General features: G+C 39.4%; 1 protein-coding gene across 1 annotated transcript in view; it reads left to right on the top strand.

The window, feature by feature from the left end:
• Nucleotides 1-18,836, top strand: part of gtpbp10 (GTP-binding protein 10 (putative)) — a 70,010-nt gene that overhangs the window by 44,059 nt on the left and 7,115 nt on the right. Inside the window, exons 8-9 of the mRNA XM_028817143.2 lie at nucleotides 10,685-10,762; nucleotides 17,596-17,719. Of these exons, the coding sequence (XP_028672976.1) occupies nucleotides 10,685-10,762; nucleotides 17,596-17,719 (202 nt within the window). The remainder of the gene's footprint in view (nucleotides 1-10,684; nucleotides 10,763-17,595; nucleotides 17,720-18,836) is intronic.

Below are 18,836 nucleotides of genomic sequence, written 5' to 3'. Positions count from 1 at the left end.
TATGATGTGCTATGAAGCTTAGATACACTTCTACTTCAGTAATAAAGATTCCTTTATTTGAAGAATGATAATCCGTTCAGTGTGCATCTTTTCTGACTGGAGGGTTTAACCATTATTATGGTCAGAATAAAGTTGCAAAGGCTGTTCAGCAAGAAAGTTATATTTAATAACTAGCTTTCTACTGTTTTAAACAGTGGATGTAAGTTGAAAATAATCAAAAACTTTATATAAAAAAAAACAAAATAATTGAAATCAATTTCAAAAGAAAAAAATGTGAATAAAGTGGAGGGTTAACTCAGTGTGGAACTAGTAAAGTATAAGCTAAACAGTAATATGTGCAGAGTTGAGTGATTTCAAGTACAGTAAATGATGTTAACACAAACTGAAGTAGGAAAAATACAGAACGTGATATAACGGGCTGGTTCTGAAAGAAATTACAGTATACAGCCAGTTCTCGGCTTAAGTCAGTTTCATGGATGTAAACAAACATTTAAAACCCCCAAATTTTTCTTTTCAACTGAATTTCAATTAATTTTCATTTAGCGACTTCTGTATATTTTATTATAAACAAACTAGGTTTGATATGGATAAATATAGAGCAGCTGTCACAAACCGTGAAGAATAGCACTATGTACTCTGGACTTTGGCACCATTTTCAGTTATTTTGTGCTTTTATGCACACAAGTTGCTAAATGTAACCAGCAGCACACACAGCCTTGCAGTAAACTCCATTCATAGATAATCTGCTCATTGAACAACTGCCTGTAATTCCCAGAGACTGAATGTTAGTGGCAGCTTAACAAGTTGTGTGATAAGATCACTCATGAGTAAACAGCAAGACAGGCTACTGTTCGTTTACCTGAGATGTAGAGCCTGCTGCTTGTAATTTGCACAACCTAAGTACGCCTCTTAGATGTGCCCACTCAAGGAGTACAGCTGCTTTGGGGATGGGGAAGAGACGAGCTTTGAGATGGTCTAGGAACAGCTTCTCAAAACTTGTCACAATAATTGGGGAGAATACAGCAGGACAGAATTATTCAAGGCAAGTGCATCAGATAGTTTTAGTAAAGACATGATGTTTGATGCCTTTCAGCAAGTAGGAACAACTGTCTGGGCAAGAGACAGGCTGAAAATATCCGTGAAGGCCTCAGCTAGTGAACACACAGCCAGCTCTTACATTGTGTCCTGCAGCCTTGTTTACATTCACCCTTCTTCGTGCAGAACTTGCATCACTGCTGGAGATTGCATGAGGCTCGTCGTCATGGTGAAGCTCATTCCAGATTGACAGAACAATGACTGTCTGTACAACAGGCTTTGTTTACATAGATACTCCATCCATCCATTTTCCAACCCGCTGAATCCAAACACAGGGTCACGGGGGTCTGCTGGAGCCAATCCCAGCCAACACAGGGCACAAGGCAGGAACCAATCCCGGGCAGGGTGTCAACCCACCGCAGGACACACACAAACACACCCACACACCAAGCACACATTAGGGCCAATTTAGAATCGCCAATCCACCTAACCTGCATGTCTTTGGACTGTGGGAGGAAACTGGAGCGCCCGGAGGAAACCCACGCAGACATGGGGAGAACATGCAAACTCCACGCAGGGAGGACCCGGGAAGCGAACCCAGGTCCCCAGGTCTCCCAACTGCGAGGCAGCAGCGCTACCCACTGTGCCACCGTGCTGCCCACATAGATACTCCTCTCCCCATTTTGGTCTTTCCAGAGTTCTGGGTCATTCTGCCCGTACTGAAGACGCTGTGGCCGTCTAGTTCAGTTATGTTATAAGAGGTGGGGTTATGCCATGTTTCTATATAAATCATGATCTTTCAATCCATAATCCTTTTTTGAGATGTGATCCAAAATCAAAGCTCATCCATTATGTTCCATCCATTATGATGGTTGATGAAGGTTTAACTTCAGATTAGCTCTGACTGCTCCATTTTCCCTGCCTGTGTTTATGGTCTTTTTGCTGCCATCATGCACAAACTCCTAGAAGAACTTGTACGATAGGCCCTGTTGATATAGTGTGGGAACTGAACAATTTCAAAAACACTGCCTGTACCTTGAGATACATTACCCAGGAATACTTGTTGGCTGTATGAAATGTATTCTAGGCTGTGCTCTGAAATTACTAAGATAATAACCCATAAATTGCTAAATCTAGAGAGAACCGAAACCTTGCATTGGTCATGTGCTGCTAGTCAGACTTTCTATATGTATACATAAATTGTATGCTTACATGTTTCTATGTAATACATGTAACTTTTATGCATAAAGGCATGTTATCCTATATACCTGCTTGGGAATATATGCGCAAGCTTCAAATTTGTAAAATCTTAAGTGTAATCTGACAGCTGTAGGAGATAGTCATGTGAAAAAATAAGTACAATCCTGTGGAAATTTTTAATTAAATTAATCAATTTTACTTCATTAATATTATATAATACAAACTCAAATCAAATGTATGTTTTTAACAGCTGGCGTAAATTTTATGGTACAGTGGAACCTTGGTTCACGAACGTCTCGGTACACGTACAAATTGGTTTATGACCAAGAAGTTCGCAAAACTTTTGCCTCGGTTCACGACCTCACACTCGGTATACGAACAAGCCAGTTTCCCTTTCGGTTTATACATGTTCAGTCTCTCCCTGTGCATTTCCTGTGCAGCGAGCGAGAGAGCGCGCTACACACACACACACACACACAGGCAGCGCAAGAGAGCGAGACAGACCACACACACACAGGCAGCGAGAGAGACGAGATGCACACACACAGGCAGCGAGAGAGATGAGATGCACACACACAGGCAACAGGAGAGAGAGCTGGATGCATAAGGTAGGAAGGCAGTTAAAGAATGCACTGGGCTTGATTTTGTTTTCACTTCTGTTTACAGCGATCGGTTCGTAGCGTGCATTGTTGCAATGTTACTTTTCTTGGTGGTTTATTAAATTACGGATTTTTTCAAATGTTCATTTTTTTTCCCTGTGCTTAAATCTCATTAAAAAAAAAAGTGTTTTTAGCAAGCGGTTGGTAGCGCTATAGCGCAAACTATTGCAGTGTTAGTTTTAGATAGATAGATACTTTATTAATCCCAAGGGGTAATTTCTCAGTTGTTCAAGGTTTTCTCAGTGTTATTCAATGTTTTTACATCTATATATATATATATATATATATATATATATATATATATATATAATATAATATAATTCACTAAGCCAGAAGACAAGTAGCCACCCATGGAAAGCACGCCGGAAGGGGCGTGGATTCACTAAGCCGCCGACAAGTAAGACACCCATGGCGCACGCAGGAAGGAGCCACGCCCACCAACTCTAAGACCATTGGATACGATGACAACTCGGACGCGACGCCTCGGAAAACATGCCGTCATTTCTGTTTGTCTGTGCCACAGTCCACATGCAGCTCTGAGCCACATTGACTTTTCATTAGTCAACCTCAGTGGAACCTTGGTTCACACAGAGGCAGCGTGAGAGAGAGACAGAGGCACACACAGGCAGCCCAAGTGAGAGAGCCGCGCACACACAGGCAGTGCGACAGAGAGAGCCGTGCAATCCTTTAAAACTGAGGTTAAAACACAATGAAGGAAGCAGTCTTTAAAAACCAATAAGCCCTGTGCCTCTTTTTCATTAGCGTCTCACCTGCTTCACCGCCCTGCAACAGTCGAGACGCTTTCTCAGCAGCTGACCTTCTCTGTGCCTGACTCCACTACTGTCAGTCGCCTGATTAAAAATGGTGAACTCCTGCAATGTTACTATCTTGGTTGGCTTTTACATAAAGTTCGGATTTGTTCATATGTACCTTTTTTTCCCCCTGTGCTTAAAATTCATTTTAAAAAAAAGTGTTTATACAACTGCTGCAATGTTAGAGAGAGAGGGCTCGCCTGCTTCTGAGAGACAGAGGGGGAGGGGGCTCCCGTGCTGCTGAGAGAGAGAGAGAGAGAGAGAGAGGGGGGGGGGATGCTCGCGTGCTGCTGAGAGAGAGAGAGAGCCTGCGCATGCAGGGAGCCTGGGTTTTTTTCCCCCTGTGCTTAAAACTCATTAAAAAAAAAAAAAAAAAAGTTTATACAACTGCTCCAATGTTACAGAGAGAGAGGGCTCGTGTGCTTCTGAGAGAGAGCCTGTGCGTGCATCTGAGCAAAGACAATTTCCTGTTAGATTTGCCTTTGCAATGACAATTAAGACACAGGGCCAAACTTTCAAAAAGATGTGAATGTATCTGCCAAAACCAGTTTTCAGTCACGGACAGTTGTATGTTGCTCTCTCCAGAGTTCCATCTTTTCATTCACTTACTGGTATGCCTGCAGGAACACGTGCAGCGAGAGAGAGGGAGCGACACACACATGCATACAGGTGTGCGAGAGAGAGAGCGCTGGACGCATAAGAATAATAATACTTCATTACATTGATATACCAGTGTTTTCAATATTCAAAGCGCTATCCACACAGGGAGAAACCGGGAAGCGAACCCAAAATCTTCCACAGTCTCCTTACTGCAAAACAGCAGCACTACCATTGCGCTACAAGGCAGTTAAAGAATGCACCGGCCTCGATTTTGTTTTCACTTCTGTTTACAGCGATCGGATCGTAGCGTGCATTGTTGCAATGTTACTTTTCTTGGTGGCTTATTACATTACGGATGTTTCACATGTTAATTTTTTTCCTTGTGCTTAAAAGACATTAAAAAAGTGTTTCTCAACTGTGACTCCGGAACAACTCCGTACGCAAGCTATATTAAGCGTCAACAACGAAGACTCGCTACACCTTAATGAACAAGTGCTGAAACGTATCCCTACCGACGAAGTAACTTTCACCAGCGTGGCCTCCATCGTCACAGACGATCCCGCTTTCAGTCACGGACAATTGTATGTTGCTCTCTCCAGAGGTCCATCTTTTCATTCACTCACAGTGGTATCCACAAACCCACCCCATTTGGACAACTGTGTCGTTCAGCAAGTGTTCACCCATCAATACATAATTATGCAGCGTATGTTACGCCGCGGGTTGGCTAGTTTAGTTTACTATTACACTGTGCATTCTATGGTTTAATTAACTATAATTGTGCTTAAAAACTTAAACAATATATATATTTACATACAGTTCGTATGGTCTGGAACGGATTAATTGTATTTACATACAGTCCTAGGGGGGAAATTGTTTCGGTTCACGACCAAATCGGTTTACAACCAGAGTTTTGGAACGAGTTATGGTCGTGAACCGAGGTTCCACTGTACTTGTAAAAGTTAGCACTGAAAGGATAAAAGGAAACACACAAGCATAGCTCAGTCGTTACTTCTTGGTGTCTTGTTGAGCAATCGGACACCGCAGTGTCTGTGGTGGATGTTACTTTTCCTCGAACACGGACATTCACATCAACATGTCATTTGATTTTTTTTTTTTTTTTATTGAAGAGTCCAAGAATAAAACAGAATAAAAAAAACCATTCAAATTAAGTTTTATTCAAGAAAATAAAACTGAATAAAAAATTGTTCAAAATCAGTTTTATTCAAGTATCCATGAATAAAACTGAATAAAAAAGAAACGGTCAAATGACTTGTTGATATGAACGTCCGTGTGCGAGGAAAAGTACCATTCTTTAGAAGTACCATAAATTTACACAGGATGTTACAAACTTGCATCAAATGTGTGTTTTTGTTATAAAATAATAATAATAAGCAGCTCACTACTCAAAGTGCTAAATGCAGAGCCGATGCGAGATTCAAACCTGTTACCTCACCTGTGCGGGAGCAGCATTACCACTGTGACAACTGGTTGAAAATGAAATGCGCAAACACACACGTCTGTGAATGTGTTTTACTTTGTTTCGACTGATAGTTGGGCTTCAGCAACATGTCAGTTGAGCAATTTCTTTTACTTCGGTTTTATTCTTGAATAAAAGCATAATTGTTTTGTTACAACTTTTGCAAAAGTGTTTCTTGGATAGTTGGGCTTCACCATCCTACACTTCACGTCAAAATTGTGTCGTCGTTACTGAAACATATGAAAACATTTTGTTTTAGCCATGTGTTCAGCAGTTTTTGCCTTGCATTTCCCCTGTCATTCTATATTTACACAGATCATTGTAGACATAAAATACAGTACATATGAACTGTATGTATTTGAAATCGCAGTATTTCATCACCAATATAATTCCAGACTTCAGCTGTGAGGATTTCAGCAGGGCGATGCCTTCATCTTATTGAGTAGGGGGTCTGTGGTGTAGCAGGCTGCGTTCTGCTAATCCACACATTTGCAAAACCAAAGCGAGCTAACAGTGCAGCGTTAAGGAGCAGCAAGTTTTTGGTGTATGTCTGAAAAAAATTGTAGATTTCAGTGATTCTAGTGTTAATATTGCAGACTTTAGGTTCTAGAGTGAGATTATAAACTAATACATAGCAGTGTGCTTGGAGACTGTCACCTAATTTGCCAATATTAAAATAAATGTGGTCTTTCGAATGTGCTTTTATTGATCAATACATCAAGATAAGACTGATACAGAGAATGCTTGATTGTCCTTTTAGTATGTGGATAAGGAAGTGGAATTTACCAAATCATTATGTTTAGTTTGTTCCTTGATTATTATAAAAAGATAATCTAATTAATAGAAAGTATAGTGCCTATAAAAATTATTTATTCCCTTGGAATATTTCACATTTTATTGTTATGCAACACTGAATCGCAGTGGATTTAATTTTGCTTTTTGACACTGATCAACAAATAATGACTCTTTTAAAGTCAAAGTAAAATGAGAGATTTGTAAAGTGATCAAAATAAATTACAGATACAGTAATCCCACGCTATATCGCGCTTCGCCTTTCGCGGCTTCACTCCATCGTGGATTTTATATGTAAGCATATTTAAATATATATCGCGGATTTTTTGCTGGTTCGCGGATTTCTGTGGACAATAGGTCTTTTAATTTCTGGTACATGCTTCCTCAGTTGGTTTGCCCAGTTGATTTCATACAAGGGACGCAATTGGCAGATGGCTGAGAAGCTACCCGGCTTACTTTTCTGTCTCTCTTGCGCTGACTTTCTCTGATCCTGACGTAGGGGGATTGAGCAGGGGGGCTGTTCACACACCTAGACGATAAGGACGCTCGTCTAAAAATGCTGAAAGATTATCTTCACGTTGCCATCTTTTGTGCAGCTGCTTCCTGAGACGACATGCTGTACGGTGCTTCGCATACTTAAAAGCTCGAAGGGCACGTATTGATTTTTGTTTGAAAAAAAACTCTGTCTCTGTCTCCCTGCTCCTGACGGAGGGGGTGTGAGCTGCCGCCTTCAACAGCTTTGTGCCGCGGTGCTTCGCATACTTAAAAGCAAACAGCCCTATTGATTTGTTTGCTCTCCTCTGTCTTTCTGAGAGACTCTGCTCCTGACGCGCACTCCTTTGAAGAGGAAAATATGTTTGCATGCTTTTAATTGTGAGACGGAACTGTCATCTCTGTCTTGTCATGGAGCACAGTTTAAACTTTTGAAAAAGAGACAAATGTTTGTTTGCAGTGTTTGAATAATGTTCCTGTCTCACTACAACCTCCTGTGTTTCTGCGCAAATCTGTGACCCAAGCATGACAATATAAAAATAACCATATAAACATATGGTTTCTACTTCGCGGATTTTCTTATTTCGCGGGTGGCTCTGGAACGCAACCCCCGCGATGGAGGAGGGATTACTGTATTCAGTTAGGTCCGTAAATATTTGGACAGAGACAACTTTTTTCTAATTTTGGTTCTGTACATTACCACAATGAATTTTAAATGAAACAACTCAGATGCAGTTGAAGTGCGGACTTTTAGCTTTAATTCAGTGGGGTGAACAAAACAATTGCATAAAAATGTGAGGCAACTAAAGCATTTTTTTAACACAATCCCTTCTTTTCAGGGGCTCAAAAGTAATTGGACAAATGAAATAACTGGAAATAAAATGTTCATTTCTAATACTTGGTTGAAAAACCCTTTGCTGGCAATGACAGCTTGAAGTCTTGAACTCATGGACATCACCAGATGCTAGGTTTCCTCCTTTTTAATGCTCTGCCAGGCCTTTACTGCAGTGGCTTTCAGTTGCTGTTTGTTTGTGGGCCTTTCTGTCTGAAGTTTAGTCTTCAAGAAGTGAAATGCATGCTCAATTGGGTTAAGATCAGGTGAGTGACTTGGCCATTCAATAATTTTCCACTTCTTTGCTTTAATAAACTCCTGGGTTGCTTTGGCTGTATGTTTTGGGTCATTGTCCATCTGTATCATGAAACGCCGCCCAATCAATTTGACTGCATTTAGTTGGATTTGAGCAGACAGTATGTCTCTGAACACCTCAGAATTCATTCGGCTGCTTCTGTCCTGTGTCACATCATCAATAAACACTAGTGTCCCAGTGCCACTGGCAGCCATGCACGCCCAAGCCATCACACTGCCTCCACAGTGTTTTACAGATGATGTGGTATGCTTTGGATAATGAGCTGTTCCACGCCTTCTCCATACTTTTTTCTTGCCATCATTCTGGTAGAGGTTGATCTTGGTTTCATCTGTCCAAAGAATGTTTTTCCAGAACTGTGCTGGCTTTTTTAGATGTTCTTTAGCAAAGTCCAATCTAGCCTTTCTATTCTTGAGGCTTATGAGTGGCTTGCTCCTTGCAGTGCACCCTCTGTATTTACTTTCATGCAGTCTTCTCTTTATGGTAGACTTGGATATCGATACGCCTACCCCCTGGAGAGTGTTGTTCACTTGGTTGGCTGTTGTGAAGGGGTTTCTCTTCACCATGGAAATGATTCTGCGATCATCCACCACTGTTGTCTCCCGTGTATGTCCAGGTCTTTTTGCGTTGCTGAGTTCACCAGTGCTTGCTTTCTTTCTCAGGATGTACCAAACTGTAGATTTTGCCGCTCGTAATATTGTAGCAATTTCTCGGATGGATTTTTTTCTGTTTTCGCAGCTTTTAAGAATGGCTTCTTTCACCTGCATGGAGATATCCTTTGACCGCATGTTGTCTGTTCACAGCAAAATCTTCCACATGCAAGCACCACACCTCAAATCAACTCCCGGCCTTTTATCTGCTTAATTGATAATGACATAACGACGGACTTGCCCACACCTGCCCATGAAATAGACTTTGAGTCAATTGTCCAATTACTTTTGAGCCCCTGAAAAGAAGGGATTGTGTTAAAATAATGCTTTAGTTGCCTCACATTTTTATGCAATTATTTTGTTCACCCCACTGAATTAAAGCTGAAAGTCTGCACTGCAACTGCATCTGAGTTGTTTCATTTAAAATTCATTGTGGTAATAAACAGAACCAAAATTAGAAAAAAGTTGTCTCTGTCCAAATATTTATGGACCTAACTGTACAACATAAATAATTGTTCACACTTCAAGTCAGGATTTAGTAGATACACTTTTAACAGCCTTTATAGCTGTGACTCTTGAGTTTGCTTCTGGGCACTGCAGTTTTTTTCCATTTATCTTTCTGTATAAAACTGGTCAAAGTTTTCAGGTTACATAGGGATAATGAGTGAACAGCCTTTTTGAAGACCAGCCACAAATTCTCAATGGACATGAACTGTGACTCTGCCACTTTAGGACATTAACATTCTTGTTTTAAAGACATTTCTGTGCATCTTTGGTTTTACGCTTGGGGTTGTTGTATTGCTGGAAAACACATTTGCAAAGGTGCAGATGTCTTGCAGACTATATCACAATCTCCTCAAAGATTTTCCTGTATTTTGCCTCATTTTACCCTCAGCCATCACAAGCCCTTCAGGGTCTGCTGCAGAGAAGTAGTCACATAACATGAAACTGCCACCACCATGCTTCAATGTGGAGTTGGTGTGTTTATGATGATGTTCAGTGTTTGGCTTATGAAAAACATGATGTTTTGTTTGTCAATAAAGCTTAATTTTAGTCTCATCAGGCTATAAAACTTTCTTCCAGCTGACTTCAGAGTCTCCATTGTGCCCTCTGGCACACTATAGCTAAGATGTTGTGCATGGTTTTTTTCTTCAGTGGCTTTTTCTTTGCCACTCTCTCATAGAGCTCTCATAAAGCTGTGACTGTTGAAACACCCAGTCAACTGTTGTTACATGCACAGTTTCTCCAGCCTGCGCCACTGTAGCTTGCAACTCCCTCAGAGTTCTAGTATGTCTCTAGGTGGCTTCCTTGACTAGTTATCTTCTGGCATTGTCCTTAGTTTTTGTGGATGGCCTACTAAAGGCAGATTTACAGCAGTGCAACACTTTTACCATTTCTGAATGATTGATTAAACTGTACTCCAAGGGATATTCATTGATTTGGATATTTACTTGTATCCATTCCCTGACTTGTGTTCTTCAATCATCCTTTCACTGAGTTGCTTGGAATGTTCTGTTGTCTTTATTACGTAGGTTAGGCCATGATACTGCCTAAAGTTGAATCTTCCAGATATGGTACATGTATACTAATGTCAATTGAAACCCCTTGACTGCAGACAGGTGATCTCCATTTAACTAATTATTATTAGACTTGTAAAACAAATTGGCTGCACCAGTGATGATTTAGGTGTGTCATATTATCAACTTTTTCTGTTAAGTATGAAAATACCAAATTAAATTGTGTATAAAAAAAAGTGAATATATTTTATAGGCACCCGAGATATATGCCTACAGATATTGTATCACTTTGTTTTTGTTTTTAGGTTGACATTAATGGATTTCAGCTCTCTTACAAGACACAATTCAGAACAGTCTTTGAAACTGTGGTGCTGTTAACAAAGGTAATGTAGAAGATGTAATAGCTAGGGAAATGCATTGAATTAAATGTTGAAAATAAAACAATGCATATATAAATAATTTTCTGATAGTGTAAATGACATGAAGTTTAAGTCTTGTGTGTTTATTGTCGGGATGGTACATTGACAAGCTGTTTATATTTTGACTTTAAAGTTACTAAATTATTTGATATGTTTAAGATTATCACACATTTGCCCAAGTAACAAGTGTAGCAAAATGACAAAATACTCATTTTACTCTATAAATCCTGTTTATAATTTAAGGGTTATTACCAATGTCTAATAAATATTGTTTTCTCAATTTTTATTGTAATTTATTATAAGTACAGTAATCCCTCCTCCATCGCGGGGGTTACGTTCCAGAGCCACCCGCGAAATAAGAAAATCCGCGAAGTAGAAACCATATGTTTATATGGTTATTTTTATATTGTCATGCTTGGGTCACAGATTTGCGCAGAAACACAGGAGGTTGTAGAGAGACAGGAACGTTATTCAAACACTGCAAACAAACATTTGTCTCTTTTTCAAAAGTTTAAACTGTGCTCCATGACAAGACAGAGATGACAGTTCTGTCTCACAATTAAAAGAATGCAAACATATCTTCCTCTTCAAAGGAGTGCGTGTCAGGAGCACAGAATGTCACATAGATAGAGAAAACAATCTCTAGCAAACAAATCAATAGGGCTGTTTGGCTTTTAAGTATGCTAAGCACTGCGGCACAAAGCTGTTGAAGGCGGCAGCTCACACCCCCTCCGTCAGGAGCAGGGGGAGAGAGAGAGAGAGAGAGAGACAGAGTTTGTTTTTCAGTCAAAAATCAATACGTGCCCTTCGAGCTTTTAAGTATGCGAAGCACCGTGCAGCTGCACAAAAGATAGCAACGTGAAGATAATCTTTCAGCATTTTTAGACGAGCGTCCGTATCGTCTAGGTGTGCGAACAGCCCCCCTGCTCAATCCCCATACGTCAGGATCAGAGAAAGTCAGCGCAAGAGAGACAGAGAAAAGTAAGCAATCTAGCTTCTCAGCCATCTGCCAATAGCGTCCGTTGTATGAAATCAACTGGGCAAACCAACTGAGGAAGCATGTACCAGAAATTAAAAGACCCATTGTCCGCAGAAATCCGCGAACCAGCAAAAAATCCGCGATATATATTTAAATATGCTTACATATAAAATCCGCTATGGAGTGAAGCCGCGAAAAGCGAAGCGCGATATAGCGAGGGATCACTGTATATAATTTATTATAAGTCATAATCAATAAAAAAAGGTATTCATTAAAGCACATTATCTTACAAACGTCAGAATGTGGGAAGGATAACAAAGTATTCTGTTATGGCCATGTTACCAGGTTATTTAGTATTCAGCAGTATTGATAAATTCCTGTATTTGCATACTTTCTGACAATAACATTTTACATGCAAAATTTCTTTATGGCACATAGTATATACTGCATCCTATTGTCCCAGTAGTTACATGATTTTGAATTAATCAAAACTCTTGCCTGAAAGTTAAAATAATTCTCATAAAGGATACATTATGTATTTTTCACATTTAAGTTATTTTTTTCACTGTAATGGTATGCATTAGATTGCAGAAGGTACTTATGTTCTTAAGTGAAGTAGTTTCATAAATTAAAAAAAAAAAAACAAAAACAAAAATACAGTGCCTATGCTTACGGTTTAAAATGGGGTCTACAGGGAGTCAATACGAATGTGATAAAGCCTTAAAACTAGGGATGGTTTTCATGTAAATAAGAAAGTAAAGCACATGAAAGCAAATGTGTGTGTGTAGCCATTTAATGTAGTGAAAAAATATAGACGTATTGGCAATGGAAATGTTTATTAGAAAACTGAATGTTGTACAGTAAAATTGAAGATAAAATCTTGAAAATCCTGATAGAACTTATATGAGTCATTTTAAAGAATGTGTTCAGAAGGCCATTATTGCTTATGATTTCAGTTTGTAATGACTGGTTGAAAAATGTCTAGACTTGCTGCTACTTTTTAGGCCCAAGGCCTGGAATAAACTCTGGCTAGGCCAAGTCAACATAGTACTCTGCTTACAACAGATTTCCCTAACTCAGTCCCCGTTTCTATGGTTCAAAGACGGTAAGTAACAAAATATAGATGAATAAGAACATAAATTAAGATGAATATGAACATAAATTATAGAAGGTGCCCAAAATATACAGTAAGTTAATAAACAAAAACAAATATTTGCATACACTAGAAAATGACACTCCCTTAATTCCCTACCAAATAAACATTATAAACAATGCATAAAAAAAAAAACATAAACCAAACTCACACAATGGGAGGAATGGAGCATCAGCTAAGATGTTGTTAAGTACTGAAGTCTGTCTGTATCCTTGAAATTAAGTAAATGCAGAAAAAAAGACTGAAATAATGGCATAAATGTGAATGAATTGAATGAGCCAGAAAAGAATAAAATCATCTCGCCAATCTCAGCAGATGTGAAAAATTTTACAGGTAAAACTCTGAGAAAATGCTTTTCTGTGAAACTGTAAGAAGTTGATTGCTAGAATTCTATCAGCAATGCTAACGTTCATCAAAAACAGGAAGCCTCTACTTCAATGTGTCAGCAACTATAATAATTTGTCATCTTAATGTTTCATTGAGTGATTACGTTTAGACATGGAACAATTCACAAGTATGTAAAATGACAACAACTAACAAACTATTGAACAGACCAAGCAAATGACAAAAATCATATAGCACCAGTACATGTTTTTGACTGTATTTGGCCAATGGAAAAACAAGATCCATGCTTGTTGGAAGGTCTCATCCATCCATTTTCTGCCAATTGTCTGCCGCTTGCCTGGTCCATGGGGGCAGCAGTCTAAACAGATGCCCTCATGACTCCAAAGGAAATACCAAGCCGTTCCCAAGCTAGCTGAGAGACTTAAACTCTCCAGTGTGTCCTGGGTGCGCCTGAGGTCTCCTCCTGGTTTGACATCCAGGAGGCATCCTAATCAGATGTCCAAACCACCACAACTGGCTCCTTTCAATGCAGAGGAGCAGCAGCTCTACTTTGAGCTCCTCCCGAATATGTGCGCTTCTCACCTTGCAAAGGAAACTTATTTCTGCCACTTAAATCTGTGATGTAGTTCTTTCATGTTTGTGACCATAGGAAAGGATAGGAATGTAGATGAACCAGTAAATTGGGAGCATAGCCTTTTGACTTATCTCCCTCTGATCTCCTGTCCCTCTTTTCACTCACTTGTGAACTATATCTCGAGATCTTTAAACTGTTCAATTTGAGGCAACATTCCATCCCCAACCTGAACAAGACACTCCACCTTTTTCTGCCAGAGAACTATAACCTTGGACTTAGAGGTGCTTATCCTCCTCCCAGCTACTTCATACTTGGCTGCAAATTGCCCAGTGTATGTCGAGGATCACAGTTCAATAAAGCCAACAGGACCACATCTTCCACAAAAATAACAGATATGATCCCAAGATCACTGAACCGAACACCATCCACTCCTTGGCTGCACTTAGAAATTCTGTTCATAAATATCGTGAACAGAACTGGTGACAAAGGCAATCCTAGTGGAGTCTGACATACTGCAGGCAATGCATTCTAAGCTTTCACTGTAGTTGTACAGCAACTGTACAGCCTGGAACAGCAGGCTTTGTACCCCTTACTCCAGAAGCAAAACCTCCAGGACTCCCCAAGGGATGTGGATGTACAGTATTACTTTTTCAAGTCCACAAATCATATGTACAGTTGTGGGGCATCCTCTTAAGGACCCATCTTGAATCCTGTTGGCAAAAAGCTAGTTCAGTGTTCAGCAACTGCAATGAAATCTGCAGTGTTCCTGCTGAATCAGAGGCTTGACGAACAACTCTTTTCCAGAACCATTGCATAGGCCTTTCCAGGGAGGCTAAGGAGTGTGACTCCTCATAAAGTTGAAACATGCCCTCTCGGTGACTTCTGCGAGTGTTCACCGTTGAGTTCGACGATTACTGCCATTAGAGGCATCAATGATCTTACATCCATAACTCTGTGCAGCTGCAGGTTCAGTGTTTCCTGTCTCCCTTGGAATGCAAAAGAAATTCATCTGGAGGTGTGAACTGAAGATCTCCCAGATGGGTGCTTCTGCCAGACAGTCCCAGCACACCCTTAATATACGTTTAGGTATGCCTGGTCTGTCCTGCGTCTTCCCTACCATCTGAGGCAACTCATAACCAGGTAATGATCAATTGCTAGCTCAGCCACTCTCTTCACCTGAATGTCCAAGTGTGATATCCATTAATCCATTAGAGTGAAAGTGGAGGTTAAAATCAATCCATAAATAATCCCTTAAAAATGAGGTTAAGATACAGGCAGGAAACTGCCCTTAAAACCATGAATCCTGGTGCAGTCCTTTAATACTTGGCTTAACCCAGTATGGGCTCTTACTGCTAAGGAGGTGCCTATCAAGCCGTTCAGCCCACCTTCAGTGCTGCTTCTAGGCTCAGGCCCCTTGTAGCCCCCTTTGGCTCCAAACAGGGCACACCATCAAGCCTCTGACTCCCGCTACTAGGCTTGCGTCCCTGTGGTCCATGGCACCACCTGCAGAATGCCACTTTCAGCCTCTCACTCCCCTGTAGCCATGCTGCCTCTCTCTGGCAAGTCACTACAAGCGAGCTGCTTTTCAGCCACTCCAGCTCTCGGTTCACTCTGCTGGAGTGGCCTCCAGCCCCTGAATGCCATTGACACGGTATCCATGGAGTTTTCCTCCAGGCTGTATGCCTTCTTCACCTCTCATTTGCTAACTTGCAGTGGCTCTCTCTGCTTACTGCCTTCTCTCTCTCTCCATTTTTCTTTCTGGTCGGCCTTTTATTTATTTTATTTATTTCCTCCCTTTGTTGTGCTGGCTCGTTCTTATAAGGCTCAGTGGGCACAGTATCTCAGTGGAACACCACAAGAAGTGGATGAAGCAATTGAGTTAGATTGTACCTTGACGTGCAGGTGAGTCTCGCCCCAATTACTCCACTAGCTCCCCACAGCTTTGTGAGCGTGCATACCCATGAAGAATGAGCTGGCCAATTAATTATTTAGTTTTAAAAATTACCCTTTTTTCTGAGCCATGGACCCACTATACCCCACGCCAAGACATACAGTTTTGGATCTGATGACATGACTACGAAATTTATCATTGATCTGCAGCCTAGGACAAGGGACTAGGGACATGTTCACTTGTGAAAACACCCTTATGCTCAAACATGGTGTTCGTTATGGACAAACTGTGACTAGAACAGAAGTCCAATAACCAAACACCACTTTAGTTTAGTTTGGGTAGGCTGTTCCTCCCAATCACCTCTTCCAGATTTCACTGTATTTATAGTTCTACTGAGGGACTTGAAAGCTCACTTGGGTAGAGTCATCAGTGGGAGCACATTCCAGCATTCTCCTCACTCCCCACAAGGATACTGTGATCCAGTTGTTGGCACATAAGCACCGACAAAAGTCAGTTACTTGTTTCTTCTTTCATATATGGTGCAGTTCCAATTGTACTTTGATAGCAATTCTAGAGTACTGTAACCTAGAGGGGGAGATTTTTTTTTTTTGCCTTTTTGTAAAGGATTTAGACAGTCTCATTTTATACCATGAATATGTCTGATTATGAAGATGAAAACAATTTTCCCCCTTTCTAAATCTTTACGTAAAAGCCATAAAACCTTACCATTAGGTTGAGTGAAAAAAAGAGAGCATGACAGAATTGGGGAGAGAGATTTTCAGGAATAGTGGAATGAAAAATAAACAGTAATTCCCAAATCTAGATCAGCGGTACACAGACGGTTTTAGCTGATGCACAAGTAGTCCATAAAGAGGATTTTTTTTTTTTTTTACTGTTTAAGTTTTGTTTTCTGTCTTTAATTGAACATCATTTAGTGCACAAAAAAAAAAACTGTGACAAAATTAGTATATTTCAAGAAATTAAAAATAATTTCATGTAAGAAGATTGAATCCAGAAGAAGCATTTCAATTTCCTGGCAAATATTTATAGTGAGTTTTTTTTTTTTTTTTTTAATTTTTTTAGAGAAGTGCTGAGTTTGAGTAATATTTCATAGTTAAATAGAACATTCACTAATTTTCACTAGTCAATAGTCCAAAAAAAAAAAGCATCTTCAAAGACAACTTGCACGATAATAAACTTGCTGGCAAACTGTCAAATGTGATTGCACAATGCAAAAGCTGGAGCAAGATAAAAAAGTAAAAAGACAGACACCAACTGCTGCTAAATAAAAGCCTACGTTTAAGATTTCCAGACTCCACAGACATAAACTGGTCTCACATTTATGATCTGGTAGGCATCATCACCAATTTAATGCATACCCCAGATATAGGATGCCTCTCATGAATGGCTAATAAACTCAGAATGACTGGTTTGCTGTTGGTCGTCATTGTAACTTGGTTTTCAAAGGGTGTATTTTTGCATTGCATATAGTTTCTTTATATTGAAAAATGTGTGTATATATAATTTTTTTTATTTTTTGGAACATTGCATAGTGTCATAGATTTGCATATAATAGATGTCTCCTTGTGCCAATTCAAAACCCTTCATTTTTGTCATTTAATATTTTTGTTCATTTATTGTTGCTTTTTGCTTATAGTAAGTGAGGTACAAGAATTTCAATACAGTACATATTGTTTGTAAGTAGAAAGTACAAATTTAAGGGGTTGCATTCACATTCATCTCTCCTTATGTTTCAAGAGAAAAAATTCTGTAACCTGTGGGAAATTAATTTTGTGCAGATTTTCATTTATTTTAGTAACTAGTCGTTAATCATTTAACACATGCCTGTGTTTAGGAAATAGAACTGTATAAAGAAGATCTCCTTTCAAAACCTTCCATCCTTGTTGTGAACAAAATGGATCTGCCAGATGCTGAGTTAAAATTGAAAGACCTTTTAGACCAACTAAAGCATCCACAAGGTATTTAACCTTCTATTGTTTCAATTTATTGTACAATGTATGGTGTAAATAAATACGTTTAATATTTTCCTCTTGTTACAAATATTAAAAATGTTTTTCAAAAGCCTGAATATAATCACACCTTCCTGAATGCCTATAAATATGTAGAATCTTTGAAAGCCTTGCACTGTCTGCACTAGCAGTGTCATGTATTGCTCGTTTGGTTTAATTCTGTTCTGGTTTAATGTGTTCATAAACATTTCTAAGGAATTTTAACTTGGCTTTAACAGGAAGCATAGTTGGCTGGGGAAGATACTTGTATAGTATACCTTCCAGTTTTTTAAGCACTGATGCTGTTATGGTGTTTTCCACATTGTGTGTATTCAAAATTGAGCTGAAAATGTCAGTGACTCTAGTGATGTATAAATCTTAGTATCACTGTTTTTTTTTTTTCAGAACACAATTTCACATTTCTATAATACTTCCATGAAACACCCTGTTCTTGTTATTGCTTGAATAACTACTGTTGTCATCATTTAAATAGACTGCTTTCTGTCCAGTGTGAAAGAGCAACATTTTCCTTTTCAAATGTGGTCTTCTCTGTGCAGCACCATAATGCTTTATATAGCCCTGTATTCATTTGTGGAGTCAGCTGTTTTATGGTTGTGTAATTTTTAACTTTCAGAGTATTGGGTGAATGGCATTTGAAGGCTAGTTTATACTTGCAGAGGTGAATTATTGATATTTCATATGCACAAACAAAAAAGCTGAAGGGTGTGCATATCATCCTGTGGGTCTGTTTCTATCTGTCTTGTGCAGTAGATCTGCTGGTATTTTACACAGAATAAACCCTTGTGAATTCATTCATTGTTTGTTTGTTGTTTTTTTTTTTCTCTGTATTAATGCACAGAGTTGCTGTGTAACTAATTTTTATTGTATGTAGTTAAATCTCTGTGTTCTGCTGAAGAATAGAACACATCATGTTGCCGCCAGTTAACTGAGGCACTGTTAGCTTTTATTTGTTGTAGTCATTAGTAAGTGGTTAATCATGTTGTCTATTTAGCACTTACAGTAAAACCTTGATTATCCTTCAGGAGTTTGGGACTGAGGCTGTTACAGATAAGAGAAAAGACAGATA

The sequence above is a fragment of the Erpetoichthys calabaricus genome, chromosome 13 (assembly GCF_900747795.2).
Source record: "Erpetoichthys calabaricus chromosome 13, fErpCal1.3, whole genome shotgun sequence".
Lineage (NCBI taxonomy): Eukaryota > Metazoa > Chordata > Cladistia > Polypteriformes > Polypteridae > Erpetoichthys > Erpetoichthys calabaricus.
This window is presented reverse-complemented; position numbering and strand designations above follow the sequence as displayed.